At 49.3% G+C, this 13564-nt stretch overlaps 1 protein-coding gene across 2 annotated transcripts; it reads left to right on the top strand.

The window, feature by feature from the left end:
* The first annotated feature begins 979 nt into the window (after positions 1-979).
* On the top strand, positions 980-12398 carry si:dkey-6n6.1 (uncharacterized protein LOC100170811 homolog). 2 transcript variants are annotated; one of them, XM_064299756.1, is made up of 10 exons: positions 980-1194; positions 2739-2885; positions 3244-3335; positions 4398-4683; positions 4997-5112; positions 5955-6087; positions 6870-7027; positions 8033-8172; positions 10482-10808; positions 11070-12398. In XM_064299756.1, exons 1-10 carry the CDS (start codon positions 1017-1019, stop codon positions 11248-11250), a joined length of 1758 nt encoding a protein of 585 aa, XP_064155826.1. In that variant the 5' UTR covers positions 980-1016; the 3' UTR covers positions 11251-12398. The 2 variants fall into 2 exon arrangements, with proteins under 2 accessions (XP_064155826.1, XP_064155825.1); XM_064299755.1 differs by having other exon boundaries at positions 4152-4683.
* The last annotated feature ends 1166 nt before the right edge of the window (positions 12399-13564 follow it).

The raw sequence follows: 13564 nt of genomic DNA, 5'->3' as shown, positions 1-13564 counted from the left end.
AACACTGGGTATTGATAGTTCTGGGTAACACTGAGTATGGGTGGGATTTGATCATGCTAAAATGGGAGATCAGCATTGGCTATTTCCCTGAGTCAACGTTTGTCCACCTCTCTGTCCCCAGGACAGACAGGAGGGGGAGGATCGATATTTACAGAGTTAAAAATTCCCCTTTCCCCGCTGCCTTTTTATGTTTCATAAACCGGACATGCTCTGATAATACAACAGTCACACAGGCTAAATTTTCCTGTTTCTTATTTTTGTCCTCGGGTAAAAAATAATAAGTGAGTAAATAGTTTTGCAGTGTGGGAGACGGGTGCGAGGAGTTTGTTTGCGGGCAAGGGGATGGGGAATATGTATATGTATTTCTGCCGTTTTTTCTAGGTATGTGGAAGCTGACGGTTAAAAAAAGTCAGTCTTAAAATCAAGGTGGGTGAAAGTGATTAAACGTATAGGAGCGTAATTCTGAACACACATTGCTGCTGTTACCATGGCATAGTGTGATGTCATCACCAGGCATTATGGAAGCGGTGATGGGCGGTCAGGTGGGGTCACCTCTGAGGGGCGTGGTCTCTGTGTGGGCGGGATAAAGGGCCCTTTCTTCCTGTGCTGCGCCCCCGTGAGGTGCCAACAGCCCCCCACCCGCCGAACGCTGAGAGGCGGCCCCCAGACTTCCGTTTTTAGTCTTTGAGCTTCTTGGTCCTGAGCCTCGCACCCCCGCATGTTGCTGAACGGGCCGTTTCCGCCGGTAACCGTTCCCCCGCCGTCGTTGCTGTCTGTCTGACGCCGTCCGGAAAGCGCCACCTTCCCACGACTCCGCCCACAGGGGACCCTCCCTTCCTCGGTCTTCGTGGGAATGAAAGAGGGGCTTTGTTGGAGGTGTTTTCTCTCTCCCTCTTCTGCTGTGCGAAGAGGGGGTGGGGGGCAGGGTTTGGGGGGGGGGGGGGGGAGGCAGAGGGGATTTAAGGCAGCGCCAGCCTGGGGGCTGCAGAGTTGTGGACTGAGGGTTCTCTGGCACCATGTGTAGGACTGTGCTGCTGTCTCTCGCCCTCTTTGCTGCCCTCTATCTCACGGACGGGGCGCTGCAGGCCAGAAAGGCACAGAAGACTAAGAGCTCCCGTAATCCGGCAACTGTTGCCGCGGATGCAACTGTTGCCGTGGATGCACCTGCTGCGCGTGGCGGAGTCCCCGTTCCAGGTAAGGGCCAGATTATATTGGGTCAGAGACGGGGTCAAAGGTCGGTGGAGGAGGCGGATTCTCAGTGCTAATCTGTCTTCATCTCGCTTTCTATCACCTGTGAACCGCGAGCGTTTATAATGACTCATAGGCCCCTGGGTGGCTCATGCTGTTGTGTGTGTATGGTCCGGTTTAGAATCAGGACCTCGCCCGTGATTACTGTGGCTCACAGCTCCACAGAGCAGCCCATATTGGGCCCGGCATTGCCCAGGGAGGATGGAAATGTAGGACATCCAGCAGGACCAGCCGTGCCTCATTGCACACCAGAAACCCGCTGTGGCCAACTGGGCACCCGTAGTCCACACGAGATGCTCATGAAGTGTCCTTCTGTCGGGAAATGTCTGTGAACATTACTGGCAAACTGGGGAACTGGAGTGTGTGTCTGAGCATAGTATGTGTGTGTGTCTGAGCATTGTGTGTGTGAGAGAATAGTGTGTTTCTGAGCATAGTGTGTGTGTGAGTATAGTGTGTGTGAGCATTGTGTGTGTGTGTGTGTGTGAGAGAGAGAGAGAGAGAATAGTGTGTTTCTGAGCATAGTGTGTGTGTGAGCATTGTGTGTGTGTCTGAGCATAGTGTGTATCTGAGCATAGTGTGTATCTGAGCATTGTGTGTGCGTTTGTCTGAGCATAGTGTGTATCTGAGTATAGTGTGTGTGAGCATAGTGTGTTTCTGAGCATTGTGTGTGTGTGTTTGTCTGAGCATAGTGTGTATCTGAGTATAGTGTGTGTGAGCATAGTGTGTTTCTGAGCATTATGTGTGTGTGTGTGTGTGTGTCTGAGCATAGTGTGTATCTGAGTATAGTGTGTGTGAGTGTAGTGTGTATCTGAGTATAGTGTGTGTGTGAGCATAGTGTGTTTCTGTGCATTGTGTGTGTGTGTGTCTGAGCATAGTGTGTGTGTGAGCATAGTGTGTTTCTGAGCCTTGTGTGTGTGTGTGTGAGAGAGAGAATAGTGTGTTTCTGAGCATTGTGTGTGTGTGTATGTTTCTGAGCATAGTGTGTGTGTGAGCATAGTGTGTTTCTGAGGCTTGTGTGTGTGTGTGTGTGTGAGAGAACAGTGTGTTACTGAGCATAGTGTCTGTCTGAGCATTGTGTGTGTCTTTACTCCCCCACTGTGACAGAAGAAGGTGAACCAATGAACTTGGTTTGCAAATGTATTTAACCTTGTTCAACCTGGGAGAAAATATTAATTTTCACAGGAATGTTAAAATTATCATTTGTTGTGTATTGTGTGTCCATTTTGTGTGTGTCTTGTGTTTGTGTGTAGTGCAAAAGTGTACTGTTATTCGACCCTTACTTGTGAATACAATGTTATCATGCTTGTGTGTGTGTGTGTGTGTGTGTGTGTGTGCATGTGTGTGCGTGTGTGTTTGTGTGTATGTGTGTGTGTGTGTGTGCATGTGTGTGCGTGTGTGTGTGTTTGTGTGTGTGTGTGTGTGTGTGTGTGCATGTGGGTGTGTGTGTTTGTATATGCGTATGTGTGTGTGTGTGTGTGTGTGTGTTATAGGGCGCAGCAGAGGGCGTGGCAGGGGGAAATGTGTGGTCGATGGTCTGTCTCACCAGGAGGGGGCGCTGTGGTCTCCTCAACCCTGCTCAGTGTGTCTCTGTGAGAGAGGAGCCGTCACCTGTGAACCTCTTCCCTGTTCCAACACAGGTACCAAACTCACCTGCGAGACTCTTCTCTGTCCTAACACAGGTACCAAACTCACCTGCGGGACTCTTCCCTGTGCTAACACAGGTACCAAACTCACCTGCGAGACTCTTCCTTGTCCTAACACAGGTACCAAACTCACCTGTGAGACTCTTCCCTGTCCTAACACAGGTACATAACAATCTGCTGACCTTTCCCCTGTTCTGACAGAGTTCAAAACTCACCTGCAAGCCTAACATAGGTACAGGAGTCAGCATTCTGACTATGCACACAGGATCAAAGGTAGGAGGTGACGATCTGGTTACTTTACAGAATCTGCGCCCCATGCCTGACATACGCCCTTTAACCTCTGACCTTTCAGCCAGACGCCGGAATTCGTCTCCGGGTCACAGGGACAGGATGTCGCCTGGACGTTCGACCAGGAGGGCGTGGAACCCCTCCAGATTCAGACCCGTGAGTGATCACGAGCAGAGCCAGTTATAAGAGTAACCGCCTCCACAAGGGGGTATGGGCGATCTTTCGTTCGTTTATTCTTCAGTCATGCCTGATGCGTTAGTCAACAACCACACATCAGAGGCCCGGTGAAAGGGTTTCTGGGAAAGAACTTTGTCACCGATATGTACTGGGAGTTCATCAGACAGCCAATCAGCAACGATTCGTACAGCTTCCATGTGATCGTGTGATTTGTTTTTTCAATCACATGGAAGCTGCAAAGGCCTTGCTCCTGATTGGCCGTCTTATCAGCACCCAACCCATATCAGTGGTGTTTTTTTTTCCTGGAAGCATTTCACACGGCCTCTGGCGTTGTGTTGCTTACCGCCGCATTAGGTATTAAAGAAGAAGAAGTTGAAAGATCGCTTATACGCCCCACGATGACGGTTCTTCTTATAGCGCTTAAAAAGACTGCGATTTGATGTAACATGCAGCCCTACCAATTGATTGATTGATTGATTGATAGATTTGCTGATTTATCAGTTGAAGATTGTTCAACTGTTGAGTTGTTGGATTCACTGTTGATTAATTAACTGAGGTGACAGTGGCACCTGTTCCTTTTGCCTCAGATAGTCGTAGCCTCATCCGAGTCAATTTGTTAGTTCATTAGTTCATGTAATTAATTTCAGTTATGAATTATTGGTATAGCTTTAGTCAGCAGACAGATGTGTTTGTGTTGCTTGATTTAACGCTTCTTCTCACTCAGCGCCATGTTGGCTCAGCAGTTTCGGCGAGGAGCTGAGAGTTTCTCACCGTCTCTGTGAATCTGTTCGCCAGCTGGCTCAGGCGCTGTCGGCCGCGAGGCGCGTAACGAGAGCGTTCAGGGAGGCGGAGGAGGAGGAGGAGAGCCCGTCTTTTATAGAGGGAGGGGGGCGAGAAAATGAGACGATGGCGAAGGAGGGGAAGTTTAACAGGGACAGGAATGAGCTTGTGGGGGATGGCAATGATTCTGAAGATGAAGATGAGGATGAGGATGATGGTGATGATGATGATGATGATGATGATGATGTTGATGATGACAAGGATGACGACGACGATGACGATGATGAAGACGACAATGACGATGATGATGATGATGATGATGATGGTGAGGAGGCGTTGGTTGTGGAGGGAGGTGGCGAAGACGGGGCGGGCAGTCACCCCGCTGCTGGAGCTCACTCCTTAGCTCCGCCCGCTGAGGGGCGGGGCCTGACAGAGTCCATGCCCATTGGCTGTCTGCTGTCGGAGTCCGTAATCGCCTGCAGGAAGGCCGGCCTGACGCACATGCCCATCCTCACAGACCCCAACATCAGAGTGCTCTACCTGTCAAGTGAGTGGCCTGGAAATGATCAGAATGATGGAGAGCTGAGATTGGAGTTTAGACTAGAGTTGGAGTTGAGATTAGACTGCTGTATTACAATGCTGGATTAGAGCATCAGATTAAAGTGCTGGATTAGAGCATCAGTTTAAAGTGCTGGATTAGAGCAGCGTGGTAAATCAGAGCCCTATATTACAGTGAAAAATGAGATCAGTGTGGGGATGATCGGGATACAGTCTCAGTCCTATAATCGGTGCAGATGACAGTCTCTTCATATTGGCTGTTCAGACGGGGGTCCAGACCGGCTGTTTTTTCTCCCGCCCAGAGAACAAGATCCGGCACGTCCCCCCCGAGAGCCTGGCTGGCCTCCCCAACCTGGAGTGGCTGGACCTCAGTGAGAACAAGCTGACTGACTCTTCACTGAGCCCAGACCTGTTCAACGTAAGAGCGCAATGTAGTGCACACACACATGCACAAGCACACACACACACACGCACATGCACACACAAACAACACACAACCACGCACATGCACACACATAAACACACACACACACACACACACACGCACATGCACACACACACACACACACACACACATGCACACACATAAATACACACACACGCACGCCATCACACACAATACACACACACACACATCACACAACATACACAACACACAACACACCACGCACACACACACACAACACATGCACACACCACACGCACACGCACAACCACACACACACACACATAAACACACACACACTACTGCCACAGGGCAGAACCCCGCGCTGACAGAGTCAATCTGACCGAGCTCAGTCCGCGCTTTTAATTTGAAAATATCATCAGTCAACAGAAGAAAAAAGGCTCAGTTTCAGAAACCGCTCCGGTGTTGGGTCACATTCCCGGCGCTCACAGTGCAGTGTGAGGCGCTAGGAGGCCAGGATCCCAGCGCAGAGCTCTGCTTCTGAGACACGAACGCCATGTTCTTCAGCCAGCTCTGTGGGAATGGCTGTTCAGTCCGGCTGCTCTGTGAACCACAGCATGGCTGCCTTAAAGGGCCGTAAAGACTCCTGAAGAGCGCGCAGAATGTGGCAGAACACCGAGAGCCCTGCTGGAGCTCATTAATCACTCGCTAGTAAACACACACACAGATGCAAACACGTCTCGTTGAGGTCAGGTTTATTGTCTAAACGAATCCGCGGTCTTTGGTGGTATGTTGTCGCATTTCGAACGCGTTTGGTAAATCGTAGTATTTGAGACGCTCTTGGCCTCTGACAGCGGCTGACGAAGCTGACGAGGCTGAACCTGGATGGGAACAGCCTGACCAAAATACCCGCTCTGCCCCCATCCCTGGAGGAGCTCAAAATGAACGACAACAAAATCGTTGCTTTGACGCCACAAAGCTTTGCAGGTTGGTGTGCGTGTGTGTGTGTGTGTGTGTGTGCTGTTTGAGTGTTACGTGCGCACAAGTCCATGTGCTCGTATGTGCACTGAATTTTAATTCTGTTTCATACTGGTGCGATATAACTGTAATATTCTGAATGTAATGACCTTCACTGAACCTTTACTGAACTTTACTTACCCTAAGGGACACCCAACAGAAACTGTAAACAACTGGTTCTTAAACTTTTTAAAATTGGGACCCAAAGTAGAAATATTTTTTGATATCGGACCCAAATTATAAATTTAGTATCTTTCAGGGTCCTCTTAAATTCACACATGAGCACAGCCTAGTGGACTACAGACACATTCCAGGACCCACTTCATACACTCCCAACCCAACCCATAGCTTACAAAACACTGGTGTAAACTAACAGAGTGAATGCATTGAATCCCTATTGTGCTCATTTAAACTCTGTTACAGTTCATATAGCTCTGTATTTTATTATGTTTAGCATGCCATTTTTCAGCTGTAATTCCTTTCTCTTCTGTAGCTCCTTAATATTAGCTGAAGGCATTGTACTAATGTGCTAACAGATCTGCACCTGACATGTTCACACACGTGACGGCACTACGAGCTGTTCCCAGGTCAGTCACAGCCGCTGTAATGATTAGAGACTGAGCTGCGTGTGGCTGTTCCCAGGTCAGTCACGGCCGCTGTAATGATTAGAGACTGAGCTGCGTGTGGCTGTTCCCAGGTCAGTCCAGAGTGCTGTAATGATTAGAGACTGAGCTGCGTGTGGCTGTTCCCAGGTCAGTCACGGCTGCTGAGGCTGGAGCTGGAGGATAATCGGCTGCTGGAGGGGAGCATCTCTCCTGCCGCATTCCGCCCCCTTCGCCAGCTCCTCTTCCTCAAACTGGACGAGAACAAACTGCGCTCCGTCCCGCGGGGACTGCCCCCGTCCCTGCAGGTGAGAACACGCCCCGTCCCGCGGTAGGAGGGGCTCAAGTGGATGGATCTAAGACCTAAAATAGGAGAAAGGGTCCTCCCTGCACGCACACACACACACACACACTCACACACACACACACACACACACACACACACACACACACACAGACACACACACACACGCACACACAGACACACACACACACACACACAGACACACACACACGCACGTACACGCACACACACACACAAACGCACACACACACACACACACGCACACACAGACACACACACACACACACACGCTTACACAGACACACACACACACACACGCACACACAGACACACACACACACACACACACACGCACACAGACACACACACACGCACGTACACGCACACACAGACACACACACACACATAAATAGAGAAGGTGATTGGGTGTTGGATGAGGTAGAGGAGGTGATAGGGTGTTGGGTGAGTTAGAGGAGGTGATAGGGTGTTGGGTGAGTTAGAGGAGGTGATAGGGTGTTGGGTGAGTTTGGGGAGGTGATTGGGTGTGGGTGAGTTAGAGGAGTGAAGGTGTTGGGTGAGTTGGGGTGGTGATAGGGTGTTGGGTGAGTTAGAGGAGGTGAGAGGGTGTTGGGTGAGTTTGGGGTGGTGATAGGGTGTTGGGTGAGTTAGAGGAGGTGAGAGGGTGTTGGGTGAGTTTGGGGAGGTGATTGGGTGTTGGGTGAGTTAGAGGAGGTGATTGGGTGTTGGGTGAGTTTGGGGAGGTGATAGGGTGTTGGGTGAGTTTGGGGAGGTGATTGGGTGTTGGGTGAGTTAGAGGAGGTGATTGGGTGTTGGGTGAGTTTGGGGAGGTGATTGGGTGTTGGGTGAGGTAGAGGAGGTGAGAGGGTGTTGGGTGAGTTAGAGGAGGCGAGAGGGTGTTGGGTGAGTTTGGGGAGGTGATTGGGTGTTGGGTGAGGTAGAGGAGGTGATAGGGTGTAGCGTGAGCACTGACCTCTACCTGTGTGTGCAGGAGCTGCGTCTGTCCGAGAACAAACTGGAGAAACTGCAAAACGGGGCTCTGAACCGGACCCCCAAACTCAGAGCTCTGGACCTCAGCCACAATCACATCCGCGAGGACCTCATCGGCCCCAAAGTCTGGAAACCACTGAAGTAAGTGGAACTGCTGTTACACTGAGATCAGTCTGCAGCTACACTGCGGTCAGTCTGTGGTCAGGATGTATCCAGACTGCCATTAGATTGCAGATGGACTGTGGTCAGATTGTGCAGTTTGTTTTTGATCGCACTACAGCCACAATTCAATATTATTGATCCTCTGCTATCCACTTTCCACTCTGCAGCTGGTTATGTTCTATACGTGCTTAGCAGAGACTTATCTCTGATGAATTTACAATCCTGCATTTGTATAGAGATTAAACATTTCACTGAAGAGCAAATCAGGCCCACTCGGGAACTGAAGAATCAACCTTCCGCTTACATCATCATTGCCAATTCGTATTCATCAACAAATGTATGTTATTATTTATTGTATCGATTGTTCTTTTACACTGTCATTGATAACATGAGTGTACTGTGTTCTTCAGCATGACGTTGTCTGTGTACAGAAATTCTGTGCCGGTTAAATAGTTCCTATTTCATTCTTTGAATGGCCACAAGATGGCAGGTTTGTAAAAAAATAAAAGTAAAATAAAAAATAAAATTGAAGGAACCCACAGCCATGCTTCTCATATTCCTGCTGTGACAGATACTGTCTCCTGGGCCTGGAGCTACAAAACAAAAATAAGTTTTTAAAACGTGGAACTGATGGTAGTAATTAAAATTCTAAACTTTTAAGCATACGTCAAAAAAACGAAAATAAAATTAACGATGAAGAGCCGCACATTTGGAACCTCTTTATTATGATTGGTGTGACAGAAAGAACGGCCAGTACTGTGCTGCGCATTGCACTGTGTGCTCATATTCGCATATAAGCCGTCGGCATGTTAAATATGACTGGATGTGAGTATTGGCTAAATTGTTTGTAAAGAAGAAAAACAGAAATCCGTGGGGCGATGATGTAGCACATGCGTAGTATAAGGTAAAGTTATAGCGGAGCCATCTGGTGTCTGACTCTGTGTTAGGGCTGCGAAGCGCTCAGCCCCGTTGAGACAGGCACAGCTGTTCCTAATTTCCCGCTGGTGGTCTGTGCTGTGAGCTCAGTGGGCTGGTGGTCTGCGCTGTGAGCTCAGTGGGCTGGTGGTCTGCGCTGTGAGCTCAGTGGGCTGGTGGTCTGTGCTGAGAGCTCAGTGGGCTGGTGGTCTGTGCTGTGAGCTCAGTGAGCTGGTGGTCTGTACTGTGAGCTCAGTGGGCTGGTGGTCTGTGCTGTGAGCTCAGTGGGCTGGTGGTTGCTTGAGTTGGGTCTGTGTCTGTGTTGAGCTCAGTGGGCTGGTGGTCTGTGCTGTGACATTGCGGGCTGGTGGTCTGTGTTATGAGATCAGTGGGCTGGTGGTCTGTGCTGTGAGCTCAGTGGGCTGGTGGTCTGTGCTGTGAAATTTGCGGGCTGGTGGTCTGTGTTATGAGCTCAGTGTGCTGGTGGTCTGTGCTGTGAGCTCAGTGGGCCGGTGGTCTGTGCTGTGAGCTCAGTGGGCTGTTGGTCTGTGCTGTGAGCTCTGTGGGCTGGTGTGGTGTTCTGTGTCGTGAGCTCAGTGGGCTGGTGGTCTGTGCTGTTAGCTCAGTGGGCTGGTGGTCTGTACTGTGAGCTCTGTGGGCTGGTGGTCTGTGCTGGGAACTCTCCGTCTTTCAGGCCAAATCGTGTTATGTGCTACACGTTCACTCACAAGGTCATGTTCAGGTCACGCTCTCACACTTTCATCCATTTGTACAACTTTTCCTGTGTACTGAACTAGTTCAGAATACAATAGCTATGCTACACTGGATTTGAACCTGCAGTCTTTCAGTTTGCAGTCCTTTAGGTCCAGCAGCTCATATTTACGCGTGCCACAAGCACATGCATAGCCATGTCCTACCTGTGTTTGATTTATCATAGTGAGAGATAACGTTTTAGCATATAAGTGAATTACTGCTTCTCAGAGCTTATTTTTAGAATGTAAAAACCTTTAATCAGATGCCGGCAAGTTTAGTGACCTGCAAATAAGAGCTGCCAATAAAGTAAATAGAAAATTGCTTTCAAAGAGGGGCAAGTATTTACTGCGCAGAGAAATAAAAACGACAAACGGGGAGAGGGCTGTCGTAGCTTACAGCTGTGAGAGGAGTCACATGACCTGCAGCAGGGTGGTGAGCTAAGTCACATGACCTGCGGCAGGGTGGTGAGCTAAGTCACATGACCTGCAGCAGGGTGGAGAGCTAAGTCACATGACCTGCAGCAGGGTGGCGAGCTAAGTCACATGACCTGCAGTGATGAGAGGAGTGCTTGATTGATTAATTGATGAACAGTTAGATTAGTTGTTTGCGTTTGGCTGCAGGAAGCTGGAGGTGCTGGACCTGTCCCACAATAAGCTGCTCCTGGCGCCCCCGCTGCTGCCCCCCACCCTGCGCCTGCTGTCCCTGCACCGCAACCAGATCCAGCGCGTTCCCGCCAACGTCTTCGGCCACATGAAGCCCGGCCTGGACGCCCTGAGCCTGTCCCACAACCACCTGCGGGACGACGGGGTGACGGCCTTCTCCTTCCTCGGCCTGTACCGCTCGCTCACCAAGCTGTACCTGGATTCCAACCAGCTGCGCTCCCTCCCCCTCGGCCTGCCACGCTTCAAAGCCCTGGAGCTGCTGAGACTCGACAACAATCTCATCAGGTGTGTGTGTGTGAGTGTAAGCGTGTGTGTGTGTGTGTGTGTGTGTGTGTGTGTGTGTGAGTGTAAGCATGTGTGTTTGTGGTGTGTGTGTGTGGTGTGTGTGTGTGTGTGTGTGTGTGTGTGTGTGTGTGAGTGTAAGCGTGTGTGTGTGTGTGTGTGTGTGTGTGTGTGAGTGTAAGCGTGTGTGTGTGTGTGTGTGTGTGTGTGTGTGTGTGTGAGTGTAGCGTGTGTGTGTGCTAAGCCCCTCCCCCTGTCCCGCAGGTCCGTGCCTGAGAGCGGGTTGTGTGACTCGCGGGTCGGTGAGGATTCTCCCCTGGAAGTTCTCCACCTGGAGCACAACCTGATCGATCGGCGCCTGATCCCGCCCTCCGCGTTCTCCTGCCTGAGGTCCCCGGACAGCGTCCTGCTGGAACCGCAGGCCGCCGAGCAGCAGCGAGCGTAGACTCCGCCCCCTCTCATTCCCACCCCGCGTCCACACTGCCCCTCCTCCTCAGCCCCACCCCTCCAGAATCCTCACGCTTTCTCGTCCCAGGCCCCTCCCCTTGACTCTAACTCCACCCCCTCCTCACAGACTCCACCCCCCTCTACCTGCCTCTCTTGTGTTTTTTCCTGAATCCTTTACCTCCCGCCTCCGCCCACCCCCTCGCTGTGGTGTTAGTGTCCATCAGTACCCTGGTCTGTTCCCTTCTGCTGTTCTCCTGCTCGTCTCTCTCTGCTGAAAACTAGCTCCGCCATTTTCCTCTGTTCAGGAGCCCGGGTGCGATGAGGGAGGGTTTGGCTCCTGACCTGGCTACTCGACGCCGTTCCTTTTCTTCAGAGAGACAGTTAATTCTGAGCACAGCGGGGCCTGCGTTTTGTGTTCAGGGCTTTTAGACAGCCTGACGAGGCAAGCTTGTAGATGTCGGTACGTGTAAAACGTTCTGGACCCCTGAGCGCTGTGGTAGTTTACTCAGAGGCATGTTTATGTCTGCATGCGCATGTCTGTCACCAGGCAGACGCAAGAGCACTGCAGATTAAACCTGTATTTGAGACGTCTTGCAATAAAATGTAAACTCACTTTGACCATAATGGTCAATTTACTGTCTGTATCCTTTTTAGTGTAGGTGGCACTGACAGACGCTTACTGTATCATTACGTCTATCCTGCTTCATGTGCCGAAAAACACAATCCAGTCCAGTGTATACAGCGGGCACCTCGTGTATATGGATGCAAAACAGTCCGGTTCTTTCAGAGGCTGATAACTTTAAACTGTGAATAACCCGTTTGATTTTTTAGAAATTGAACTTTGTTTCCTCCTCTGAATGACCTGGAGTAGCATTCGTTTAGGTTTGTGGCTTACCAACGATCACTCTTTGTGAGAGAAAGTTAACAGTTTTACAGGAATGACTGGTTAAAGACCATAAGCATGTTTGAGAGGATGGCTTGGTTATTGACCATAAACATGGTTTATCCCTGTTTCAGACGAGAATTGGGTGCCAGTTAGAACAGGGGGATGTGTTTGGAATCGGAAAGTTTATTTAAGTGAAATAAGAACAGAAGGTTGGACTCATTAATACATTCTTTTTTAAAATAATAAAGAGCATGATGAATTCTGAGAACGATGTATGCGTTTGTTTTGTTGAGGCGTCTGGGCAAGAGAGGTACAGAGTTTCTCTGAACTCTTAGAGAAGAAGGAATTATGAACAGTCTGTCTCATTCCCTGCACCATGTACAGAACACGCGCCAGTCCTCTTTAATTTCCTGAATTATGTGCAAAGAAAATGAAACATAAGTAATGACCAAGCTATTTATGACCACATTACGGTCTACTGGAATCGGTCAGCACAACTATTATCTGAGAATCAGGAGCCAGAATCCATGGGCTAAAGTTGGGATATCATCCATCTTACATACAGTGTAACACCTTGACAAGTACACAAACCATTATACACATGCAGTCGGTAAGCCGCGAACAGACATATTTCTCCTCCAGTAGCTGGTGGTACTATACTGGACAGTTATTGGACACTTGGTTAATATTTTGGTATTTTGGTCGAGAAATTTTCATTTTCTAGAGTGAGTGTCATACCATTGCGGATATTCTCATGTTTAGTAGAATGAAAGAGAATAGCTTGGTTTGGTGAGAACTGTCCTATGGAACGGAGAGCTTCTGGTTTTAAAAGGATGGAACACCGTGTGCTTGTTTAAAAAGTGCTGACTTCGGTGCTAAACAGAGTCGCAGTTGCACTTGGTGGATGAGCTCGAGGGAAGACTTCGGGTTTAAAATACACCGTGTCATTATCGCGGTGGTCAAAGCCTCAGCACAGACCCACTCTCACTGTTCTCTGCGTTTCTGTCTGTCAGTACTCCACCCTGTGAATAATAAATAAAATAATAAACAGAAAGAACAGAGATTCTTCAGGTCATCACCTGTCCACCAGTGTCTATACGCTCTATTCATCTAGCACTGATAACCTAAGCTGTGAAACAACTCTGACTCCGACAGCTAAATAAGTACACATATATATGCTTACAAACAACGGATAAACTTTAGCGATGGAGGTCAGGCCAATCTTTTAACCGTTTTTACACACGTGTACAAAAAATATTTTCACACCCACCCCACACCTCCAGATGGCTTTTATTTAGATCTCAATATGGAAAGAACATTTTTTTAAACTACTAATTCAGTACCAATTGGACACACAATCTCTCTCTCTCTCTCTCTCTCTCTCTCTCGCTCTCTCTCTTAAAGGGGGGTGGTTTAAGTATTTGGG

Source organism: Anguilla rostrata, chromosome 11 (assembly GCF_018555375.3).
Source record: "Anguilla rostrata isolate EN2019 chromosome 11, ASM1855537v3, whole genome shotgun sequence".
In the NCBI taxonomy this organism is placed as follows: Eukaryota; Metazoa; Chordata; class Actinopteri; order Anguilliformes; family Anguillidae; genus Anguilla; species Anguilla rostrata.
The sequence above is the reverse complement of the archived record's forward strand: the minus strand, read 5'-3'. Positions and strand labels throughout refer to the sequence as shown.